This window comes from Pagrus major, chromosome 19 (assembly GCF_040436345.1).
Source record: "Pagrus major chromosome 19, Pma_NU_1.0".
In the NCBI taxonomy this organism is placed as follows: domain Eukaryota; kingdom Metazoa; phylum Chordata; class Actinopteri; order Spariformes; family Sparidae; genus Pagrus; species Pagrus major.
Genome location: NC_133233.1, coordinates 14,057,315 through 14,083,474, shown reverse-complemented (window position 1 = coordinate 14,083,474; position 26,160 = coordinate 14,057,315). Strand labels below are relative to the sequence as shown.

At 39.5% G+C, this 26,160-nt stretch overlaps 1 protein-coding gene across 1 annotated transcript in view; it reads right to left on the bottom strand.

Moving 5' to 3' along the window:
* cntnap2a (contactin associated protein 2a) overlaps nt 1-26,160 on the bottom strand; it is a 329,832-nt gene that overhangs the window by 190,873 nt on the left and 112,799 nt on the right. Inside the window, exon 3 of the mRNA XM_073488060.1 lies at nt 949-1,059. Within this exon, the coding sequence (XP_073344161.1) occupies nt 949-1,059 (111 nt within the window). The remainder of the gene's footprint in view (nt 1-948; nt 1,060-26,160) is intronic.

Below are 26,160 nucleotides of genomic sequence, written 5' to 3'. Positions count from 1 at the left end.
CCACCTTAAAAAATCATTGAGTCTGGGTAATGAATCTTGTAATTCTTTCTTAGAATTGGGTAAATCTGCCTTTGGGTCACAACATTTCACATTTTTAGTCCAAACTAAGATCAAACATTTTTTAATGAATAACACACTGGTTGATTGATCTGCCATATGCAGACATGCTTATTCTGAGCAACTAGTCCTTCATGGAGGAAAAATAAGATGATAGACTAAAAGACGAAATGCATTTCACACTGTGTCTGTGTGTCACTAACATTTCTGCACAACAACAATCCCCAAGGTACTGGATTTCTATGCTTAACCATTACATGTTCCCCAAGGAGCTCCATCCTTGCGGAGATTTATTAAAAGGGAGCATGTGAGGAAAGAATGCACCTGCTGTACTGTATATTTACACTCGTCCATTATTGCTGTCGTTGACAAGTTGGTCTTCGTTTCTTTCTTTCTTCTCTTTCTTCTTTTTTTCTTGTTGGTAGGTGTCATTGTTAAAGGCGGGGCACTCCTGTCCCTTTTCAGCAATAATTCTACTGCTTGTGATTAAACACACCAGATTACCTTGGCTTTATTTGCCAGCTCTGAGCTCTGTTGCCTCAGCTGTAGTGCGACTATATTAGATGGAAAAGTATGAATTATTAATTGTATAAACAGAGAGGGGTGTAATTGTCTGGTCCTATCTCTCACTGCTGTGGACTGATGTGGAAATGAGCCCCAGTCTGAGTCACTGAGATAATGACTGGAGCTGAGGGAGGGAGGAAAGAGGGGAGGGAGAAATATAGAGAAGTAAGATGGCATAGAGAGAGATGGAAGCATGCTGCTCTATGAAGGCTTGGACATTTACCTCTCAGTGTGTCATCTTTAAAATCAGTTATAAGGATGAATGTACATGAGAGTGCATGTGCATCACATCCTTTTCTGTCTATGTTTGTGCATGTGTGTGTTTACCTCCTCTCCTGTTGAGCTTGGCATATCCAGGTGCATATCCATTGGAGAAGACGGATGAGCTGGTGAAGGCTGTGTGGGCCAAAGGGGAGGCTAGAGCCTCATCACACTTCTCTGCGGAGGGAGGAAGAATATGAAGACCCAGGGAGAGAGAAACAGGAGAGACAGAACAGGAGAAGGAAAAAGAGAGAGTAGGAGAGGGAGAAAATGGGACAGTTGGAAAAAAAGGAGAAGTGAGGAGGGAAGAAAGAGAGAAAATGGTGAACATTAGTATACTTTTACATTAATTAGAGAATATGTTCATGAAGGAGTTCCCAGCAATTCTAAATTACAACTCTGTTAATTAAATGTTAAATAAATTACTTCTAGGATAAGAACTCCTTAACTCAATTCAAGTACTCTCAGCTGAAAAATCTGTCTTGTACTTCTCGCATGGTTTCACTCAGTGCATTGTCTAAAAGAGATGTGCTCACAGGAGAGGAAACACGGGCATAGCTGGAGGTTGAGGAAAGCTGTTTGCGGGTCAAGAACCAAGTCAGGTCAGTCAGACTTGAACCACAGGGGCATTTGAAACATTGCAGAGTTCACTGGTAAGAGTGCACTGCAAAATATCAACGATAACAAGCAACCTGGCCTTGACTAGATGCAGACGCATAAATGATTAGGAAAAGAGGAAAGATAAAGTGAATTAAGTTAAACCCTGAATTGCTCTAGTCCCATCAGATCAGGCTCAGCACAATCAGATTTTGCAATGAAGGGTCTGATCTGTCTTATTCTACCTTAATTATGCTGCCATAATTAGGCAGACAGCACACAGGTGACTAGCACAATCTCACACAAACACTGAATAAGTGCATCAAACAAAACAATGGTTGTAGGCGCCAACATTTTCTCTGGTTAAACAAAGACAAAACTGAAATGATTGGATCCAAAGGAGAATGATTGAAAGTCAGAGCTCAGTGTCAATTGCTAACATTAAAGAACACAAACCAGGCCAGATTGGTGTACCAATTGGTGCAGTCCAGAACTCAGACCTACATTTTAACATTCAAAGAAGAATTACAAAATTAGCCTACTATCACCTTTAGAATATATGAAGAATGAAAGGAATTATGTCTCAGCAGGATTTATAAATATTGTCCATGTATTTATCTTAAATGTCACGCTAAATTTACAGGCCTCCCATTTAAAGTCGATAAGACAGATGCAGCTGATTCAGAACAGTGCTTCTGGAGTTCTCACTAAAATGAGTAAAATGAGTCACATCACAACAATCCTCAGATCTTTACACTGGCCTCCTGTTTGTTCTTTGTTCTTTGTTCTACTGTTGGTTTATAAAGCACTGAATGGTCTGATCTGCTGAACCTGTCAGACCTCTAAGATCGTCTGGGACAGGTCTGCACACTGTCCCCAGAGTCAAAGCTAAACACGGAGAAGCAGTATTAAGTTTATACTATAACCTCCAGAAAATTCTGCTCCGACTCTCAGTTCTTTCAAACCAGTTAAATTTGCGACTATTAATCAATCTGTTGCACTGCACTGTAGCTGCGCGTATGTCTCTTTTCTATTTCAATCTTCTATTTTACCTTAAAACCTTTTTATGTTTGTCTTTTTTATTGTCTTTTCCATTGCTTTGCGTTTCTTTTATATCTTGTCTGAATGTTTTTATGTCTTATGTAAAGCACTTTGAATTGCCTTGTTGTTGAAAGGTGCAATACAAATAAATGTGCCTTGTTTTGACTTGCATATTGTCACTTCTTGAATTCCTGAACAAGTGAAATTCCATTTGAAATAGGGATCTATTCAGGAATTAATATGAATAGAGTTTAAGAAAGAGAACAGCAGGTAACTGGTGTAAATAAATATCTTTTCACTGATGTTTGGGACATTTTGGGGTATATACTATTCACTGTGCGTTGTGACTCTGGTTTTATTATCAAGGTAAAACTAGCACTGCTGCACACCAAATGCTTTTTTTCTGTATAACACTGTCTGTGCTATCCTGTTTTCTTCTACAACTCCTGTAGTACATTCATAGATGATCTCAATCTTATGCTTGAATATCAGATATTTGTACATTATGAGTTTAAGATGGTTATATGCGTGAGTCATTCATTCCTTTCCAAAAGAATGAACATTTTAATACAACAGCTTTTGCTGACCTTTTCCACAGCACATAACCTTGAATGCAATCATGCAGACTGAGTCCAGATACACATTTCCACCTTTCTAGCTGGATGAACTCTGAACCCAGTGACTTGGTGTGAGCAAGGAAAATAGAAAGAGTAGTAGTGCAGTAATGTGCCCAATCCAAACTGACCTCAATATCAACTTGCAACTCCTTTTACCCTCAAAAGCTCTCCTATAAAAGCTATAAAGGCAGGGAAAAGGTAGCAAAAATCAACTCAGACAAATACATAAATACATATTCTTGACATACACGCACACAGTCATTAAGTAGTTTTCCCTCCTCTATTTCAATTCCCTTTCACTCACTCATACACACAAACACACTCTTTTAGTACATTATGTGTCACGCAGAGAGAAATTGTGAATGGTCTGTCAAGCCAGGTAGAGGCAGTCAATAGCTCTCTGTCATGCCCCACCGTATAAGTGTGCGTGTGTGTAAGATTTAGAAGAAAGAATTGTTTGTGCTTCTGTGCATGTGTGTGTACAGTATCTGTGTGTCTGTAGTACACTGAGGTTGAAAGTCAAAGCCATGTTCCCTTCTTGGGCTGTTGGCTCATTAGACATATTACTTTGTGTCACAAAAAGATGATCAAAGCCTTTAAATGTATGAGTGTGTGTGTGTTTCTGTATGGAAGGGGAAATGGTCTGCATCCCCCTCCTGGCATATGAGAGAGGTACATATATAACTTGACTGCCGATTTCGGCAGACGCACACACATATTCTCCTTTATAAACACCCAGAAAAAGAAATGAGGTCTCTGGAACATTGACTTTGGACTGACGTAGAAGTAAAATCCACCAGCAAATATTTGGTAGCTGGCTCACCACTACAGACATAAGCAGTGATATATTGTACACTAGAGGGGAATATCCAAAGAAATGGGGTTAGGCTATGCTTTCTTGCACCCACTTTGACTGTGTCATAGATTATGTGTGTATATTCGGGCACAACATTAAAACCACCTGCCTAGTATTGGTTAGGTCCCCCTTGTGCTCCCAAAACAGCATGCCATAGATGCTCAATCAAATATGATCTGCAGAATTTATAGGCCAAGTCAACACCAAGTCAACATTGTTCCTCGTCATGTTCCTCAAACCATTCCTGAAGAATTCTTGCTGTATGACAGGGCACATTATCCTGCTGAAAGAGGTGATTGACATCAGGGAATACTGTTGCCATGAAAAGTCAGCAACAATGTTTAGGGAGGTGGCATGTGCCAAATTAAAATGGACATGAATGCCAGGGGTCAAGGATTCCCAGCAGAACATTGCCCAGAGCATCACACTGCCTCGACCAGCTTGCCTTCTTCCCATATTACCTCCTGGTCTCATCTCTTCTCCAATGACACACACACACCTAGCCATCCACATGATATAAAATAAAAGGTGATTCAACAGACCAAGCCACCCTCTTCCATAGTTTCACAGTCCAGTTCTGATGCTCACGTGTCCATTGTAGGCGCTTTTGGTAGGGTCAGCATGGGTATTCTGACTGGTATATAGCTATGCAGCCCTATACACAGCAAGCTACAATGCACTGTGTGTACTGACACCTTAATATCATAACCTGAATCCACTTTTTCAGCAATTTCTGCTACAGTAACTCTGTCGGATCAGACCAGGCGAGCTAGCATCTGCTCCTGATGCGCATTAATGACACTTGGGCACCAATGAGCCTGCTGTCCTGCATTGAACCAGTTTTGGTACATACTTACCACTGCATACCATTAACACTACACAAGTCCTGCATTTTGAAGATGCCCTGACCAAGCTGTTTAAGGATCACAATTTGGCCCTTGTCAAAGTCGCTCAGATCCTTACGCTCACTCATTTTCCCTGCTTCTAGCACATCAACTTCAAGAATTGACTGTTCATCCTGCCTAATGTATCCCACCCCTTGAGAGGTGCCATCGTAACAAGAAGATCAATATTATTCACTTCACCTGTCAGTGGTTTTAATGTTGTTGCAAGTTGCTGTATAACAGGTTATATTCACACCTTAAAACAGCTCCTAGCAGGGAAGGACATCTGCATTACAAAATTCAAGAAACATAAATACAAAATAATAACGTTTACAAGAAGTTACAATAATGAGCTGATTAAAGAAAGAAAATTAGTTGCCAACTATTTTGAACATTGATTAATAACCTCCTTTTTCAAGCAAAATGTCAAACCTTTGCTGATTCTAGCTTCTTAAATTCAAAGATTTGCTGCTTTTCTTTGTCATTTATGATAGTAAATGAAGAGTTTTTGGGCTGTTGGTTGGACAAAAGAATCAATTTGAAGATGTTATTTTGGAGTCTGGGGAATTATAATGAATTTTTAGACTGAACAATTAACTGCGAAAAAAAATCAGCACTTTAATCGACAATAAAAATAACTTTTAGTTGCAACCCTAAAATAAAAAGAAAATTAAATTTAAAAAAATGCACAGTGTTTGAGAAAAGGAAGTCTGGCTCTCTTTTTTACTATGAAACTGTTTGTGTGACTTGCAAGGCAGTTCAGTGCTTTTAAAAGACTCAGATGAGCAGATGTCACAGGATGTGACTCACACCAGCACACCTAGTCACAAGTTCCTGATAATCTTCTTCTGCAAGCCAGCCATAGGTGCACCTCTCATGCAGCAGCATCTGGTCATGAAATTGGGAGAAATCTTTGGTTAATACTCAAAGTGTTTTCTGCACCTTCAGTCTCAAGATTGTCTCTATAGGTTTCTCAGTAACTTCTTCCAGCTGCACATGAACATGCTTTGTCGGTCACACACACCCAGACAAAAACATAGAACTGCACATAATATGGGCTGGGAGGGAATGAAGGAATGGGAGAGGGGAGTTAATGGAGAGAGTGGATTTTAAAGGAATGGAGGTATGAAGAAAAATATAGTGCATTTCTTCAGTGCCTCCAGTTATTTCCTCAGAGGCCTCTTAACTCTCTGATGGGGGAAAAAGCGGTACGTGAAAGAACTTTAGTGATCGGTTAATAAAAAATTATCCCTGCAATCAACTGGCTCATGCTCCCTTACAAGATATAAATGCTTTTGAAAAAAAAAATATCACTGGCTGGATTATGTGTGCAAACATGCTTGAGTGAAAAATATTTTTTGCCTGTGAAATTGGAAACCTGAATATACCCAGCTATTATTGTATAAACCTCTTGAAACTGAGGTTTAACAGTCTCTAATTGTGATAATGGCAATCCCCCCTGAGGCAGTGTTACCATATTACTGGATTTGTTTACAAAACGACTGATTAGATTTAAATATATTTTGCCCTCATGCAGCTTGCATTGATTTTGCCACAGTGCATGTGCATTAAGTACTCTGTGCAGCATCCATTGACAAAGCTGATCTGAAAAATCTGCAGACATGTTCGATAGTTTAATGAATTCAGTTTAGCTGCCAACATCTTATCCTCTTTGCTCCTCTGTCTGTGAAGCTTATTCCTCTACATGCTGTTATTACAGGCTGTGCTGATTCTTCACTCTCCTCCTGTTCTGGCTTCGTAATAATAACACATATAATGTGATCCCTTGCCTATTGCATTGTATAGTATAATATATATTAAAATGATATGTCTGCTGGCTTCTGTACTGCACATTACACTGCAATCAATCTGACTCCTAGTTCAATGTTTAGCATGCTCCTCGGATTCATGTGTGGACTACTGACAAATAGAGCTACAATACTTCCACACCATGATGTACAGTATGCATAACAATATGTAGAATTTCAGCCTGTCAAGCTTTATTTGGTTTTGGCTAAATTCAAATTCAAATGCAACGATCATAAAATGTTTCATTTTCATATAAGAACATCCAAAACTAAGTCTTCAAATCTAAATATATTAAATAAAAAGCTGGATTGTAGCTTTAGCCTTTGATGTACAAAAGGCCGTTATAATTGGAATTTGTTACATTTACTGAAAGATGAGGCCAGGAACTCATTTTCCCACAATTAAACTGAGTTGCTCGGAAACCTCAGCAGTGTACTGCTTTAGTGCTGCACTGTACTGTGTAACAATGTACAGATGGAGTCACACAGAGTCAATTCCACTATCCTGTTTCACTTATTCAGTTTTTCTATGGAGACCTCATGCATAGCTTTCACAGAAGAAACGAGCAAACAAAACTGAGGTGACAACAATTTGGAAGGCAAATAAAGGAAGATTATGAGACTTCTATACAAAGTCTACCGTATGGTACACTGTAGAGTCCATCATTGCAGTTGCTGCAAACAGTTTTTCAAGTTCCTTTGTCAAACCTGAAACACTTTAAAGATTAATGATAATCACTTGTCTGAAGTGGACAATCTTCTGTACAGTGTTAAGCTACAGTGATGCACACACACAAAAGCAAAAATGGCTGTAGACAGGTAATTCTCAAATGAATGGGAAATCCAGAAAGCTGTGTCTTGTTATCATGATATAGTTTCACTTACTTTAGTTGTCAACAAATACTAAGTGATAAGGTAAGATGTATGTATGTATTGTTGTGCTTTTTGTGATACTTAAAGTTGAAATATCAATTGTATTTTAAATATGGTTAGATTCACACAATACTTCCTGAATTCTTCATTTTTAATCTTTACAAATAATAATGTTGGTCTGGTCAGGATGGTGGAAGAGCAACAAAGAACCAAGGCAGTTTCAAGCAGTGAAAGGGAACGGTTGGTTACTTTTACTTACTGTTACTACATAAACATACTGGCATATATGACCTATTTTGTGTACTCTCTGGTACTCTACTTCATACGACAGGCTGCATTCCTTCAATATGTGGCAACAGTGTTCGAATAAAATTAACACATTTTCCCTGTTTGTCTTTTTGTAAGTGTGTACTAAATGTGAGTCTGCACAGGGTGTTTTATTATGAAATATAACCAGATGCTCTCTTCCGTTCCTGTGTCAGACTTTCTGCCTGGCTCAATCTGCTCTGTGCAGCTTGATATCGCTTCAGTCCTCTTCCGTCAAAAAATACTACTTTTAAAGCTGAGTAGGGAATTTTGTTCAGGCTACAGCCTTGAAATTACTGGCAATAAATCAGACATAGTCTGTTTTACCATTTTAATGCACCTTCACCAATAATACTAATACACCTAACTGATTCATTGCTTTGAGATACCTAGCAGTACAGAGTTTCCCATACAGATATGCTGCATGTGTGTGAGAAAAGGCAGCCTCAGAGTTTATCCTTGTAATAATTAATCTCTGAAAGAGATCGAGGATCAAACCAATCAATATTCACTAATACTGTAGATCACAATGCAATCTTCTGCAGAACACATTTTGTACACTAAGGAAAAGTAAAGAAAACTAATGAGTGTTATTTAAGTAATGAAATGAAGACCCACATGCACACCTCCACAAATGCACACACATAGGGCATGTTTACATGTGGAAAATACCTCATATAGTGCATGATTGCTGCTTGTCACATGTGACCACCACCTGGTGTGTGGGAAAAACAGGTGGAACACATACATGAATGCAGACCTCATTGTTATATACTCAGGACAGTTTGAGATTGTAGTTGCTGATATTTGCCCATGTCTCAAGTGCAAAGTAGGGTTCTGTCTGTTTAGGCACTTTAGGGGAAGCAAATGACTACAATATCCAAGTGCAAATGTCAGCCTATTCCCCAGAGAGCATGCGACAGATAGTTTTACGCATGATGGTACGATAAGAGAGGAGAAAAGGTAGGGGCAGTGAGGGAAGCTGGGAAAGAGAGATGGTAAGATGAAAAAAGGGAAGAGAGAAAGATGACAGGAGGTGAGAGCAAAGGAAAATGGCTGCCTACCAAAGTCTTCTTAGTGACATTTCCAGCTAGGTAAATAACAAGGATGTGTGGGGAAAAAAGGAACCTTGAGATGTGTCAGCCGCCTGCCACCATTTGGGAGCAGAGCCATGGATTGACAGAGTTTGGCCGGCTCGTTCAAAGGGCTTTACATCGCTGCCACATCTCTGGAGCTAAAGGGAGTTGGATACAAATAGAGCCTAATACATTCAGGGTGAAATTCATGACATCCTAAGATCAGTTGGCATAAAATCACAGCCATTGCAGCCACAAAACTCAATTTTGGCATCCAGAATGTGGCATGATAACACGGAGAGCAGCCAGGCCCAAACACCTTTAACAAATGGTTGTATCTGCCACACTAGCCATTCAGGAAGTTACTTGGCACAAAAGCCTTAGTCAACGCATATTTCTGAAAACCATTTGATAAGAATAAATGAAATCTGGTTGGACTTCTTAAGCAAGTCTGCTAAATTCTCACCCTTTGTGTGTTGTAACAATGGGGTCAGTAAGTCAGCCAGAGTAGAACACTGTGTTCTTTGCCAGGCTGCTGAGCAGACTACTCAAAAATCTGTATTTAATGACTATGAAACCATTGTGTGTGGAGTTTTGCTATGGTGCTGTCAAGTCTGTCCTCAACAACACTGAATTCTCAAGTTCGGGGACTTGGGGGCTTTTTCTGGACTCAACTCATGAACACAGTGGAGGCTGTCAAAAGTGCCAACAGCTGCATGGAGATGCAGTCCGACTCTCCAAACTGCCAGTGAGTGTGAGAGTCTCCGTCTGTGCACGCCTTTGGTCTCTGGTGTGGCTGGGAGCAGTCTAGGCCTGTGCTTCATGTTTTCCATTTTTTCCCTCACATTCATCTTTCAGTTTGACAAAGTCCATCTGGAGCAGATTGAGAGGTGGACTTTGACTAAATTGTGTTTGCCGCTGTAAAAGCCTCCTGCAGTGACCTCATTTCTTCTGTAATATTTATAAACTCAATATAGTCCATCTTGGTTATTTTTGTCTGCTGATCTCCATCAGCCTAGGAAAGGGTTTATTCTGCAGGAGGAGATGCAGGGATAAACTGCTGTTGCTGATTCTGCTGGCAGAAGGCAATATGTATTTAGTACTCAGTATTGATTACTGTTGGGATTACTGTTGTCTTGGCAGCCTACAAAAAATAATGCTGTCTACAAACCTTTGACAGCAGAAATATTTATTTTCTGTTGCATCAGAAAACTGACACCCTTATACTGTCACACAGGTTAAATATGAACTATCTGTACGACAGTACATGACCATTCTTGTCTTGTTCAATTGCCTTGTACCATATCAGTAAAACTTAGCCACGCTGAATTCTTCCCACAGTTTTCAAACCTGGCAAAGTAAAGCAATTCTATTTCTAAAGACTGCTTAAAAAACTCATTGAAGTTGCTCCTCTTTTTCATGGGGTCACAGAGAAAGAGTTTAAAAACCGGTCAAATAGCCATTCGCTAATTAGCAAGCAGCTACATATGCGTGTTGTCCTGTACACCTGGAATTGCATGACAGCAGGTCCCTAGTGGGCTTCGCAAAGAGGTATAGGACACAAATTAACAGATGTTCTGCAGCATAGAAAAGGCCTCAGTAATTGGCATTACAGATGGCTGTTCCTACAGTACCACTTGCCAGTGCCTGGACTCTAAAACAAAAATTGTGAAGTAAACACGTGTATGACTCACTATATGACGTGATTATCGCTGACAGGGTAGATGAGTTACTTTTTTTGTTAAAAAAAATATAAAAAGAAAACTTTAAAGGTTCATTCTGGAGTTTGTGCCCTCTAGTAGCACTATGTAACTGTGTTTTCTATTCTTTCCTGTTTTGTTTGTCTCATGCACACGCACAAGGAACCACAGGCATGTGCAGGTGCATGTGAGTGATGTTGTACACAGTTCTGTCAATGGTTTCGCATTATTCCTCTAATCTGCAGACAGCAGCGAGATATCCAGCAATATGCCATTAAAGACAGACACAAAGAAGACTGCAAGCCGTTCAACATAGATGTGAACAATACTGTATTTGATTTACTTAAATAAAAAAAGATTTGGCCTTGGAATTGTTTCTTGAGACAGGGAACACATTCAACACATTTGTTAGACTTCAAGATACACACAATGCATTTTATGGAGTAACACTGAATGTAAACACAAAAGTTTGTTTGTCACAGTCACAGGACTACAGAACAGAACTACTATATATTGCATCATTGCATAAAAGGGGCGAAGCGGTTGCATTTTGTATTCAAAAGCCTCTGTTGAACAGGCCACCTTCAAGTCTTGGAGGTTCCCACAGTCTGTTAACACATCACAGCCCAGCAACTGTCAGATACATAGTCACAAAGTCTGAAGCTCACTTCTCAAATTAGGGGAAGAATGTAGGATAACCAACATACTTTTCTAAAAAAAATAAATAAAAATGCAGCAGTGATGAAGTGTGTCACTGCTTTAATGATCTGCAGTCAGGAGCTTAGTGACAACAAAAGAAGTGAAAACACCAACCAGATCAGACTGATGCCTTGATGAAAACTACAATGTGTATTTCTGACTGTGGACTGTGCTCTGACATACACAGCGTACGTAAATTCATATTAGAAAAAATGATTTCCTGACTACTTGATTAGCTCTCGTTAAATCTCCCGCTGCTCCTCAGAATAAATGACAAACGATTTCCTGACTGTGTCCAACCTTTTCATTTACAGTATCCAAATCATATATATAGTTTTGTGTATACATACAGTGTGTATTTAGTTGTGTTTTGCATTCTGGATTACTGTAAATTCAGTATGAAGTCACATGTTTTGCAGTGACTTTGTGCGCAGGTCTCCCACAGCCTTGCGGCATGAAATAGCGGATGTTGGTGGAGTGAATAACAATGATCTCGCCCCCAGGGTGTGAGCCCATGCAATTTCAATTCACACAATACCTTGGTGGGAATTAAAATGACCATTTAGCGCTATGACAAGGTGCCTACTTTTCAGAGCGTATGAATTTTTTCTTGGAAAATAGGAAAGAGGGAAGAAGGGGTTATCACATTTTTAGAGGAATAAAATCCCCTCAGGAAAAGATACTACAAAATGTTTTCATTGCTAAAATACATGTATTCTAAATTAGATGATAATGAAGGCTTTCACTGAGGACAGCTATCTATTCAATTGGAATCTCTCATCTTAACCCTGTTGCTGGTCTTGAAAATGAGCTGTTTTTCAGCTGAGTTCCTGGAGAATGATGAGTTGCTTTCCCCAACTCTCTCTATTTGTAAATGTATATAGAGTATATGCGTATTCTCACTCACTGTGCCTGGGGGTTAGCTACCTTGTTATTATAGTCTCTAGCTATTCATCTTTCTCACACTTATTTCACCTTTCTTTATAGCTTTCTTCCAATTTTGCTGTTTTCCATATTAGTCTGTGGGCTTACATTTGAGCGGGGAAAATTTCAGATGTAATTAGCAATTTTTTGCTCTCTGCTTCTTGGAAGACGCTTCATTAAAAACACAATCTCTCCTCATGCAGCTCATTCACTCCATGCACTTTCACTCTGGCTTTCAACCCTCCCATACCCTGCCTTCCCCAACTACTCTCCAACTACCCACCACCACCCCCGGGCTTGCCAGCTCTTTGCTTGAGCCGTTAATCTAAATTTTTTGGTCCAGATTCATTTTTCATGTCTTGGAACCCTCACCAAACAATTTTTGTCAACAGATCTGGTGCCCTGTGCCAATGTGAGCACAGACCAAGCGCATAATGAGATGTTTTGGATGAAGAAACCACACATAAAGACAGACACCAAGCCACAGGCGCACTCACACACACATGTACCTTTTCTTCCCTGCTTCCCTCTAAATTTACATCTGTCAAGTGACATATAAACTAACTTCTAAAATGCTGCAAAAACAAAAATATTTCCAAAGTGTAGACTTAAAAAAAGTGTAGCTTCGTCAGAACACACAGCAAAACCAGAAAAGTTGAAACAATAATCAATGCTGGACAAGCGGTAATTGTGGTTTGGCGTTAGCTAACGTTGGCCATATTTCATGCTGTCTGAAGACAAAAACTAAGAAACACATTTGGCAGCATTCAAATGCTCCGACTACTACATCCATCAATGGGTGCTTTATGAGTTGTTGTCTTGGATGGATATTTTACAACCAGCATTTGGTCCCGACAACATTTCCGAATGTCAAAAGCCGCTTTGCACAAGTGTGACAATTGACAATTTGACAGATTATAATTTACATGAAATAAATCCAGTGGAAACCAATCTCTCAGTCTGTCTCCTCCCTCCTCTTTCAAAATAAATCCTGAAATCGTTTGGCAGCAGTTCCCACTCTCCTAATCAAGTCCTTGCAGTCAGTTTGTTGTTTGTAACGTTGGCCAACACTTTTTTCGGTTTGTCCAATGATGTAACCAAGGAGCCTACTCAGTCTAACATTCAGTTAGGCCGGCCAGCTCAATAAACCCTTGTGGGTCTGCTGTATAAGTTCATCTATTATTTATCCCAGTAATTAAAGGGCTGCTCAGGATGACTGATTCTCTGTGTCATTGGTAATCCATGGAGCCTCTGGCTGGTTTATGGGAGGTCTGTGGTGACAGGACGGCCCCCCTGGTTGGACTCCTCTTGTGTTTATTGATGCAGTTTTTGGAAAGAGACATTGGGTAGAGGGGAAGATGAATACACATAATTTTAGTTAAGGTTGAAGAGAAGAGAAACAGATAATAGGTAGAAGGGACATTAAAATGAAGACTAGGAGACAATGATTAATCATTACAACCATGACCAATGCCAAGTAAAAGGTCAAGCATGTGGACAAGCAGCACACAGCACACTGTGTACAAAATGCTCGAGTGAAGCGGATTGTAGATCGGACAGGTGAGGTGAATTATTATTATTAGTCGGATGCTTTTCTTAAGACTTATCAACACCAGAGCCAGTCGTAATGGTGCATGATAAATGAGCACAGACCAGATTCTGTAAATAACATTGTTGTCCAAGAGGTTCAGAGTAGGCCATAATAACAAACAAAAAATGTATGGCGTTGCTTTGCTATTTGACCTGAATCAAGCTGGAATACAATTCGATTTAGTCATAGGTAAGTGCAAGAATTACAGCAATTTAACTAAAAATGTGAGGCAATCAACACTTTGTTGAAGCTGTGTGTGCAGATTTCCAATGCGCTGTCTAAAGAATGTTCCTAAAACCTGAATATTACCGGTGTATCCCAGATGTCTAAATCAGAAAATGCTCCATTTGGAATAAGGCCTCATTTTGAATATCCAAACAGAATATTCTGTTTACATGATTTGCATCGAATTTAGAATATTGTCAAATGTAGTGGGATAGGGTGCATGTAAACAGAGTCGCTGTTGGTGAGAGAAGGTGAGAGAAAACATATTACTCCCTCAAGATTTAACAGCTGTGTGATTTTTTTCCTCAATGCCGCTGTGTTCCGCATTTGGTGGTTTTTGCAACACATACAATGTGAAACTGCCAAGTTATAGTTAATGTGGTTATTTTGCAACAACACAGTGATGCTCCTGTTGTTTAAACTGGGTTTCCTTAAATTTGAGGCTTTGATCCATCAATAGAAGCCAAAAAGACAGAGAATGAGCACAATGTGACAGAGGCTAAAAGTCTTCTCTAAGACTGCAATAGCTTATGTCATTGATCAAGTCCACATCTCTGGTTGAAAAAATAACCAAAACACTAAAATGTCAGCTTGAATATCCATTCGGTGATAGCAGAGAGCATTTAAGGAATGCATCTTTAAGGTATGGCATCTCATTTCATCTTATTTCAAAACAACAACTTCATCAAAACCTCATCACTCTGACTTTTTGTCTGTCTCTGTCACCCTGTGGCGATATGCTTGGCCTGCCCACTTGGTGCCAGGTCAGATCAGTTATACCTACCTGATTCAGTGAACTCTCAACCAGGACTGTTCTGCTCAGAGCTGCGTGAAGCATAACCCTCTGTCTCTCACTGATACACTCCACCTTCCAAAAACTGTGTGCATGGGTGTGTGTTTTAGAGTGAGCACAAAGGAATGGCAGGTTAAAATTGGCAGGGAAGGAGAGAGTGAGACAGTGTTTAGAAACATTTATATTCGAGCATGGCACAAGGGATGGCTGGCAGAAAAACAAAAAGCATGATAAGTGTGTGTGTGTGCATGTGTCCTATGTGGCCCGCAGCATGGCCGTTAGTGACAATGTAGTAAGCTTAAGTGGCTCGCATAATAGATGGATTGGTGCGGTGAGGGTTAAATCCATAAAAATTTGCGCTACAGCGTTTATAAAATGTGCATTTACAATCTGAATGCAATTAGCACCAGCTTTACAAAGTGAACCGCTCATTATGCAATCAACGACTGGGACTGCCTATTCTTTGAGAGAAGGAGAGTTCAAAAGGTCAGCATTTTCAGGAGAGAAATCAAAATGTAGTGATTGTGTGGCTAGAAATTCTTGTCAGAACCAAAAGATTCAAATACGTTAACTTTCTAATTTAAGGCACTAGGAGTCATTTAAAAATGAAAAATGAGACCTATAAAAAACAACTTTGTATCTTATAAAAAATAAATATAAGCACAGCATCCAGTAGTGGAGTAGTAGAGACAAGTGACCCAGTCGAGCAAACGATCCAGCAGAAGCACAGATTTGCACTCGCAGATGTGAAAAAAGGACAATAATTCACCACAATTCCAAGGTAACTGCACCGTAATGTACACTAAAAATGTCTCATAAAAGAAGAATGCAATTGCCAAAGTGCATTAGCAGCTCATGTTTAGTGAGCTGAAAAACTACAACATGATTGTGCTTTGAATCATTCATTACTGTTCTTTCTTTCTTCATGAAAATGCTTTTGTTCAATTGATGTTTTACTATATTTCTGTGTTCAGTGCAGCTTCAAAATTTCTTTGTGTGCCTTCATTGAGATTTTAGTGGCGGATAGGTTAATTTAGACTCTCCTCCCATGTATAATACATTTGCTCTATTTTGCGACTTTTATATTACTGAAAGGTATATTTAAATGGATATTACAGAATGGTTAGTTAATCCAACAGAATAAACTTTTCTCCTCCCATTGTTGGTGCAATACTACCTTATGATGTGTAATATTTCCAGATAATGGTCAAACTGTGCATCCAGGCTGCTGCACCTGTTTGATACATTACATGCACAACTCTAAGTGCACAATATGTATATAATATATATATTTTTCATGCTAATATGGCAAAACAGAAAGAAGACTATGGTGGCCAAATGTTTTCTTCCAGTCAAGTGAGGTTGTTGTACAATGCTCATAATAACAGAGGATTATTAATTATTTCCCATAGTTCCTTGGGTGGGAATGGCTTTCATTCCAGAGGCCATTAAAATGGCATCATGCATAGACCATAGTGGGAATGGGGATTTGGCTTATTGGTTAGTGGGTATATTGGTATCAAAGGAGCCCAAACCGAAAAACACAAACACAAGGATTCTCTGTTTCAAGAACACTGCTGTTATAAGAAAGGTCAGTAACACTAAGCTAGCTCGGTCTAAAATAGGTGTAATAGTATACAGTATACTGGGCATCTTTCCACATTTAATATGCGGATCTGAACATTTTTCACTGATGGGTTGTGTATCATGAGTAACCAAAAAACTAAAAGTGTTACTATAGTCAGTGTAGATTCAGCATATTCACATACTCAGACATCAACATTATTTCTTAAAAAACATGCCCCTTGCTCTGCCTCAAAGAGCAGATTTACATTTTCTCTGGCTGTTTACAGGATAAGAAATAGACAGTCTAGTGATCAGATAATTGGGAGAATGAGATATGTGTTACAGCAATGCCAATTATGCACTTTACAGTGTTTGGTAAGTTAACAGGCTGCAGTGGCTATTCATCCATGGAAGCTGCAGGGTTGAGGAATTTTGAGCTGCCACTCCATGTGCCATTTGTAATTAGGTTGATAAGCATAGTCCATCATGGCGAGAAAGTAAAATGGAAAGATAATCTATACCTGCATATACCCTCAATTACACTACTGGATTCCAATTAGCAGCTTGAGAAAGTGAATTCATTTATGCAGACGGGTTCTCCTGATTACTCAGAGTGTTGTTGGACACAGAATTATAGAGATATAAAGGGTTTAAACAATACCATTAATAATAAATGTGACTGTATGTTAATGTTAATGTTATAATTTCATTGTAAAATATCACTTTGCTTGGAGCTATGTATTTATATCTATGTCTACCCTCAGAGGACATATAAATTAATTAGCTAGAATTTTCCAGTATAATGATTACTGTTTGCACAAACACGCACACTTGCCATGCAGAGGTACTAACTTGCAGGCACCAACACATTCACGCAAAATCTCAGCTTCCCTCATTTCACTTGGATGAGAAATAGAAGCTTGAGATCCCATGTGTGAAATTGTATCTGGTAAATTATAAATAGGGAAGAGAAACATCTATCAAATTTAACACAAAACACGATTTCACAAGTGGTACTTTTAACAGACAGATGAAAGAAACACAGAAAAAGAGAACTGAAATGCTAAATAACAAAATATGCTCAGTTTGTGTCCATCTTCCCCACTGTGAATAACCGCAGTGGGGGTCAATATCAGAGCAATCAGTGAATCACTGGCTGTTGGTGTGGTCTGGATGGGCCTCACTCATTTCCTCTGTACAAGTCAGGGAGAAATCGTGAGGCTCTCTCTGCCCTCCTGTGTGCTCATAAAGATGATTTGCTGCCAATCTGGCAACTGAAGCCCATAATATCACTCCCTCCACTGCCCTCCACCCCTTTGTCAGCCCTAAACTCTGCCATGCTGAGAAACAATATGTTCTGACTGGCAGTAAAAGACGAGTACAGGGAGAGGGGATGAGACAGAAAGGGTAAAAGAAGGGAGCTACTCGAGAGACAAAAAAAACCAAACTGTGTTTCATGTGTTGAAATCACACATGCATGCACCTGCTTCCACAGAGTTACATTATGCACATACCCAATTAAAGCTCTTTCAAAATAGTACCATGCTGGTGTTCAATATGGCCAGTTTGCCTTACAAAAAGTATACAAACAGGCTGGCCTAAGCAGGGAGACACATTCAGACTACCAGCCCAAATCTTTTTTTTAGCATATCCAGATTGATTTCAGGAAGTCTGGACAGCAAAAAACCACAGGAAATGGTCATGTATCTGACACACTGAAACAGACAAAGTCTACCCACATACTAGAAGTTCTGAATCATAGCTACTACAGTTTTAATTATTAATAAGATATTCATGAAAGTTTAATGGAGGGGACTTTGAATAAAAATGTTGTGAAAATGATGTGACGTAATCAGCAACAACATTTCACCACAGAAAACTCTGTTGGTTTGTTTGAAATGCAAAAAAACACAGAAAAATTGGTGTTTCTTTCTCTAAGAAATGAGGACAGACACCAACTTGAAAAGATCACTTTTATTTTTTGTTTGAACGAGTTATTCATGGTAGTATTGTTAATTAGCTACAGCTAATATAATCTTTTGCTGGCACTATTTGTCATTTTAACCATTAAATGTGACATCAGCTCTCGTTAAAAACTGATACCTGAATGTTTTGTTCATTTCTTTTTTAAAAAAAAAAGAGTAAGAAAGTTAAACAATTTGATAAAACTTTTGTTAGCCTTGAAGCTTAGCAACTTCCGGTATTTTGCCAAAATGAAAAAACAAAACAAAAAGAGCACAAAAAAATGGTATCAGCAATCAAAAGCCAATACTGGTACACAATGTGTTCCAACCTGTGGATTCCCGTCCAATAAATTCGTTTGTAGACCATCAATTTTTAAAGTTGACAGCGTGACGATCTGGTGGTAAAGACAAGAAGTCTCTCTGTTATCAGGTGTGTGCCCTGCTGATCGGTCCTTGAGCAGAATATTGAATTTCCACAACAGCTTTGGGGGTGCTGCAGTTTAACCAACCCTGACTTTTGACTCATATCTGGCTGACTCATATATCATCAGACTAAACCTCTAAGAATAAGTAACTATGAATTCCTGACATATGTTGAGAATCAGTGTGATTTAGCTTAACTCCATAAGTATCTGGATGGCTTGAGTGTTTTTTTTTATCTTTATCTTGGGCTTAGGGCTAGAAGGAGAGAGAACAAGGAGGGCATGGAGGACTGTACAAGTCTGATAGCTTATGTAATCCTTATAATCAATAAGTCCTATTTTCACTCCAATCAGACACAGATAGAGGGAGGAATGAAGGAGGGGAGGAGTACACCACAGTAGAGGACAGACATGCAGAGACATAGAAACAGAACACAAAGACATCTTCACAGGATATAAAAGGGAGAAATGACTACACTGTATTGGAGATGAAACCTTCCATCTTTGGACTCATAATTAAACACTGTTGATAGTCTGAGAATTGAGTCCACTTAATGAGCAGCAAACTGTTCTGCTGACATACAGTAGAGACATGAATGCAGCAACACAATCAAGCACGCAAGCACATATATATTTTAGTGTTTGATGTTGCATGTGCATTCACACTAATGTACTGAGGTATAGAATACACATGCACACACACATAATGTGCACTCATGCTAAGGGAAGTCCAGCAGTAATTAGAGGTGAACTCTATTTGCTAACGACCTTCAGCTCCCAGACCCACGGCAGGCTGACAAATTAGGGTTCTCTCTCCCAGCCACGCAGGGGCTCCCTCAGGTTAATGGGAATCAGGGGGCTGAGTGTGTGTGTGCATGTGTGCAAGACAATGCTTTTGCTCCTGTGCGTGTGTGTACATCTATACTGCCGGGCTAATGGAAACGCAAGCTGTGCTAAGCCCCTGCAGTGGCTGGGGTTCTCTAACGGGGATTTAGCATTGTTCTCTGTGTCAGTAATACCTGGCAGCGTTAACAGAAATTAGCATTGCTCCTGGCCAAGCAATACAAAACGAGGCTTATGGTGGTTAGCTTTGTTTGTGCTGTGGCAATAAAGCGCTAACTGTGTTTGCTTATCATGTATTAACTGATGTTTCTGGAGCGAGGGATGTTAACAATATCCGCTGCTCTCAGATGAGATTATTACCTTTGCTGCTAATGGAGAGGATTAGAAATTGGCTAAATTTGTTTCTGAAACACTGCAGTCGAGGCGATATGGGAAAGCTCTGCAGGTTCTCACACTCGTCTTCCTCTCTGAATTTCTCTTGTGAACTTTGCCTCTTCAATACTCAGATATTCTATTCTCTTATCAATATCTACCTCCATTCCTGTGTTTCTCTCTTTTCTCTGCCCTGTTGCCCCCTGTTTTTTCCCACACTTTTTCATCTACACTGTCTGTCTCTCTACCATCTTAGGGTAATTATTTTCAGAAGCAAAAGAAGGTGGAAATGATTTGGTTCTAAAGGCTGCTGAAGGGGAAGGAAAAATAAAAAATGCTCAGAGTAGGAGAGGGCGAGTGTGAGGGATGGAGAAGGCAGGAAGAGTGTCAGAAAAAAGGAGAATGGCCATTGATGAAGGGCAACAGCAATGCCAGAAAAAGAAGAACAATCATATAGAGTAAGACAGTACAAATACTGTACATGGGAAGAAGAAGAGGAAGAATATAACAAAAAAAATATTGTAAGATTAATAACATTGGGAGATGAAAAGGGAGGACAATTCAGATACCTATGCCATGTGAACACTGGTGTGCAAGCAACTGTGATTACATCCCATGATGCAGACACGGCGTGAGTCATTTTCCACATGACAAGAGGACACGGTAGAAGGCATTGTTTACCTTGATGACATGTGTGAGGTTTGATTTTCGCCCAAACTGAAGTAAGCACCTGTCACCTGCACCTCTTCATCTACTGCAACAGCTTACTGTGGCTGCTTATCCGTTTGTCATTCCTTTTCTTAAAATATTCAAAACTAATCTGCCAGGGAAAGAAAGATTCCAGATCTAGATAACTAATTCCACATCAGTAAACACACTGGTCTTTGATCTTGGTGACTAACTTGAATTTCCTGCAGCTTCTTCACAATAAAAGGTTTCCAGTGGTTTGCAGGTGGGGGGTTTCACAGTAATTAGAACCAATAGCTGGAACTATTTGGATTCCGGCTAAACATAAGTCGACTTCATTATGACTCCAAATAGTGCAACAAAGGACATCTGACAAGAAAACGGAAAGCTTGCTAGGTAATTATCTGAAGAAAGTAAAACTCCAAACCCATGCAACTCAAGAGTGTAATCTAGTGATCCTTCAAAAAATGATGCTGGTTTCTAGTGGCCTTTTCAGTCATACTTGTTGCGTTGATCAGTTTACAGTAACCACACAGCTCGGCTGAGCATGACGAAGGTCACAGATTGGACCTGTCTCTTGGCAGGACCATGATACTGTGGGTCACTGTAGTTATCACCTGCTGTGAGGTCGCAGGGGGAATGCATGCATGCACGACCACATCAAGACACGGCGTGGCATCACTAAATGTGTGCCAGCCCTAAGGAAAATGACATATGGTGAGGTAGACACATGTAGAGCTTACTGGTGTGGGGCTATGTGCACAGCCTAAAAACATTTAGCAAATGAGCATTTTGGAGATTGCCAAGCAATGCAGAGAAAAAATTATGTCTGGTGCTGATTTAAACAGAAAAAACATCAGAAACAATAAAAGAGAAACAGACAGAGAAGCCAAAACAAAGCTACAAAACTGACAATGCACGAACGTCAGCCTTTAATCTTTAAAAAATTGTGCAGACGCATCCACTTTTAACAAAAACATTACCTTGTTATGCTCCAACTTTTTTGGTAATTAAAGATGATTAATTCTGAAATACCAGTCTGACAGGGAACGAATGTGAGGAGTAGTTTGTCTCACTGCTCATTAGCAGTGCAACCATGCAATCTGCAAAACACACACCATAAAATAGAACAAGGAGCTCGAGTTTGAGGTTTTGAAAAATGGCACTAAATTATTAAAAAGAAGCAAATTAGAGTTTGTCTCGCTAGGTTTTTTTATGATTAAAGACAGTAATGTCTGAGCAATATTATATTTTCCTTTACTGTGTAAAGAAATACAAACTACTTTGATGGTGTAGTGTAATTGCTACTGCGTTGCTGCCATGTCATTCTCTAGCCGAGACACAGTGAAATTTTTTAATTAGCAGCGTGGCGTATCATTAGCTGGCAATATTGTCCTGAGATATTTTGCCTTTCATGTGAAATTAGTCCCACTACGCAAGAAGCAGCAATTTATCCCTGGCATTTTCCACATGGAAAAGGCATGAAATGAAAGCCTCTGTGATGCTATTAGGGAACTGGAGTTAATGGTCTCAACATCCACTAACTGAAAGTCGTTCATTTCAGCTGAACCATGCATAAATGTAATGAATGTCTCTTTGTGGATTTACTTAATGCTTTTTTAGTGAATATGGAATCTCGAGAATACCTTAATTTGTTTTTTAATGTTATGAATTGCCATATACTATTTGATTGCTCAAGTGGAGAACAGGACTTGAACAGGACAAAAAGTATACATCAGAAAATGACCATATAGGTTGACTGTGAAAGTTTGTTATGACCCATATTTTCATTTCAGGTTCAGCAGCAATCTCTGGTGGCCAAGGAGGAAGTCAGGCAAAGTAATATAATGAGCAACATTATATTGTGCATTGGGAGGAAGTCCGGAAGGGACGGTTTGATCAAGCAAGCACAGGCCTTTTATCCGGGAGACTGCTGTTAATGTCCAGTGTGAAAGCAAAAGGTGAGGTAACGGTGAGTTATTTTAACTTACTAATGTAGTTAAGGTACATCAGGTACATTATGTTGCTGAAGTTCCATAAGTAACATAGCCAACCATAGCAATCAAGTAGTTTTCTTGCCTTAACCTAAAAAAACTGTGAGCGTAGGATGGAGGAATGCCTGTGTTGGCACACTGCAAGTCTCATGTGGTTTTGGGATTCACTGGCAATTGACCTATTCAGTTGTTTATGCATGAAGATGTGTTGACAGGGCGGCCCGCCCAAGTAAAGTCTAGGTGTGGGAAACACTGAGATGACATTTATAGACAGCAGAGGCTGATGTTTATCTGTTGTGCCACACCAATATTGCACTTCTGTGAGCTCGCCAGATCCCTGCCATCAGTTTGTAAGGCTGTGTAAGTACTGAATAATTCTTATTAAGTAGTTAGTTGTATAGCAGGTAAAAGAAAGGCTTTTAAAGGAGTTACGTTTTTCCAAAAAAAAGAACCTATTCATGTGAGAGGTTATATATCATAAATTCGTATGATCAGATTTGTAGTCTTTCAAAGATTGTTTAATGAATGGCTGAATGACAAAAACAAAAAAAAATTAACTTGTGTGCATGTGTGGATGCACAGACACATGTATACAGATATGTGCACATGCCTGTCCTCTCTTTTTCTACCTCTTTTAATTGGAAAATTCACTCAGGCTCAGAAATGTATTCAGATAACTTCTAAATTTAAATAATGTTAACATCATCGTCATTGTGGGTGTGTCGATGCATGCATATGTGTAACTGACACACTTCTTCCTGTGTGTCCATCACAGAGCCATCTTTGTCTTCACTCGATGAGCTCTGAATTGCTCGTGTGTGTGCGCCTGCATGTGCGTGATTGATGGAGCTGCAGTGGTACTGCAGCGAGAGAGAGAGGGATCAGATCGCAGTAGCAGTAAATGCTGAGCAGTGGGCAATGAGGAAGGGTACTATAGAGAAGTACAGATGACAGTAGAGGAGTAAGCAGAGGAGAGAGTTAGCGAAGGACAACATTAAAACTCTTGAAAACAAGATGGATAGATCCCAGAGCACATCTGTTGTAGCTCTTAAAAAAGTAACACACACACAGCTAATTTGGTGATGCATCAAATAAGGCAGATAGTGAGAACAGCAACATTAGCTCAGCTTTGACCTGCATCATCTGTCAAGGATATCATGATACACAACACACACCTGTGATCTTATTGATCACTTAAAATCCCCCCTTTTTTTAACTATCTCAAAAAGTGATTAATTTCACCGCTCACAAACGGAGTCACAAGGAGATTCAAGTTTGGTGGACAAAAACAAGACGGGGTGAACAGCATGCATTTTTTAATTGTCAGGGATTATTTGCTATTTTAACTCTGTCTCGGAAACAAATGGTTTGCCTGTGAATCTTTAAATGGTTGATAAAGTGGGATTAAACCAATAATATGGTGACAAAACTGTGCTACATACTGCATTGTGGAGGAATATGCCTGATCATGCAGTTGTTTTGTTTGTCAATGACTGTGTGAAGCAGACACACAGTTGTTGTTACTGTTGCTGACATGTTTTATCAATTGGCGTATACTGTATGATTTTAAGAAACCACTGCAGTCCATCTTTAAGTTTACATCTCCACAGGGGCTAGTATAAAAAGGAAGCGAAAGTCTGGGAAAGTACTGTATTTACATCGCTACCCCTAAAGTTTTTCTCAACCCTCTTTTTTGGCATTCCCTCATCCTATGCTATCCAGAGTCCATGTGCTCAGCACTGAAGATTTACTATTCACAACATGATGTGGTTACAGTGGAAGAGTACGGAGAGACAGAAAATGGAGAGGGCATGTTTTAGCAATGAAAGAGGGGAACGACAAAGGCACAGTACAGTATGTAGACTCTGGGGAGACTTTGGGAACTCACAGTTCTCAGATACAATGTATAGACTCCCTGTTGGAGAGCTGGAGTAAAGATTTGACAATGAGTTTTCTTTTCATTTCAATCTTGAAATGGTGTCATGCTTCTGAGTTGCCGTTTTTTCCCCCCCTACCTCTCTCATTGTCTAATCAAAGTGGACACTGGTACTTAGCAAGCAGGACATGCACGTTTTGGTATAAGTAAACTTCCTTGGCATTGCTGCATAATGATAAGCATGCTATTATAAATCCCGACAGACCTGTGTGCTGGAAATGGGCACGTCAGCTGGTTTGGATAATCATAACAATGAATTATCTCCTTTGGAATGTCATTCACTTTGTCCGGTGTGCATCTGTACATTATTGTCAGTGCTTCAGTGTATGTAGTGTGTGCCCACGTATGTGCAGAAATATGTAGATCACATCCTTGTCATAAACATCCGTCATAGGAATATAGCCAGTGGTGAGAGTTTTAGGACTGTAATTCTGCAGAGAGACAAATAGGGAGGACGTTCTGAACGTGCGCTGGTTTCACATTGGGATAGACTAAGGTAGAAATCTACATAGCATTCATGTGGTATACAATTTGCATTGAAACTCCGTATATGTGCAACTTTAAGTTGCCACTTTGGGGAATATTTCAATAGCAAGAGCTGATATAGGTTTTTAAAAAAGCATAACATGATTATTCACCCCAGCTGCTTTTTCTACAAGTTACCCCAGAAATTCCAAACTGCAAGGCATCATGATATAAAAAAAAAGGAGCACGGAGTCTGAATCAATTTATCAGACATCCAGCTGTGAAGAGCAGGTGTGTAATGAAAGAGTAAAGAGTCCACTGAGTGAAGTAGAAACAGCATTTTGTTCTTTTGTTGTTGATAGAGAGAAAAACGATCAATGACAATCTAAGAGGTGACACCAGAACTCCTTTCACTTCTAATCAGCTAAACATGATAACACTGATTCAGTCAGTGTTGGCTGAATAGTTTCCCTGCTCAGGGAGTTAGTTTAATAAGACAACTAATTACTGGAGACAGAGAGGCGCTGATATTTCTAATGGCAGAGATAAACAAAAATAATTATACATTGGTCATTTTAAAGTTAAAGACTAAAAAAGAGATTATCTTGTGAGCGGAAACAAAAGCTGCAATTTATTTTGACCTCACTATTGAAGAATGTGAGGAAAGACAAGTACAAGTGTCTAAAAAATCAAACACAGCATTCAAAGGAATCTCCCCACCAACCTACCCCTCAAGGAGCAGGTTGTGTGCTACCATTCCTTTGTGAAATGGACCACATATTAAAGATGGCTGAACACTGGACTTTTAACAGGTATCAAGAAAGCTCATGGGCTTGAGGAAGTTCAAATCCCTTGTTAACACATTGACATTGTGTTTATTTGTGGTGCATTAATGGGCATAGAGATAAGAAAATACGAAATTCAAGTAACATCTAATCATAATCATGAAGGTGTCCAGAGCAGACCTGCCATTTATCACTGTGACTGTGGTAATTATACCCATGCTAACGCCATTTGCCGTTTCTCCACCTACAATCCC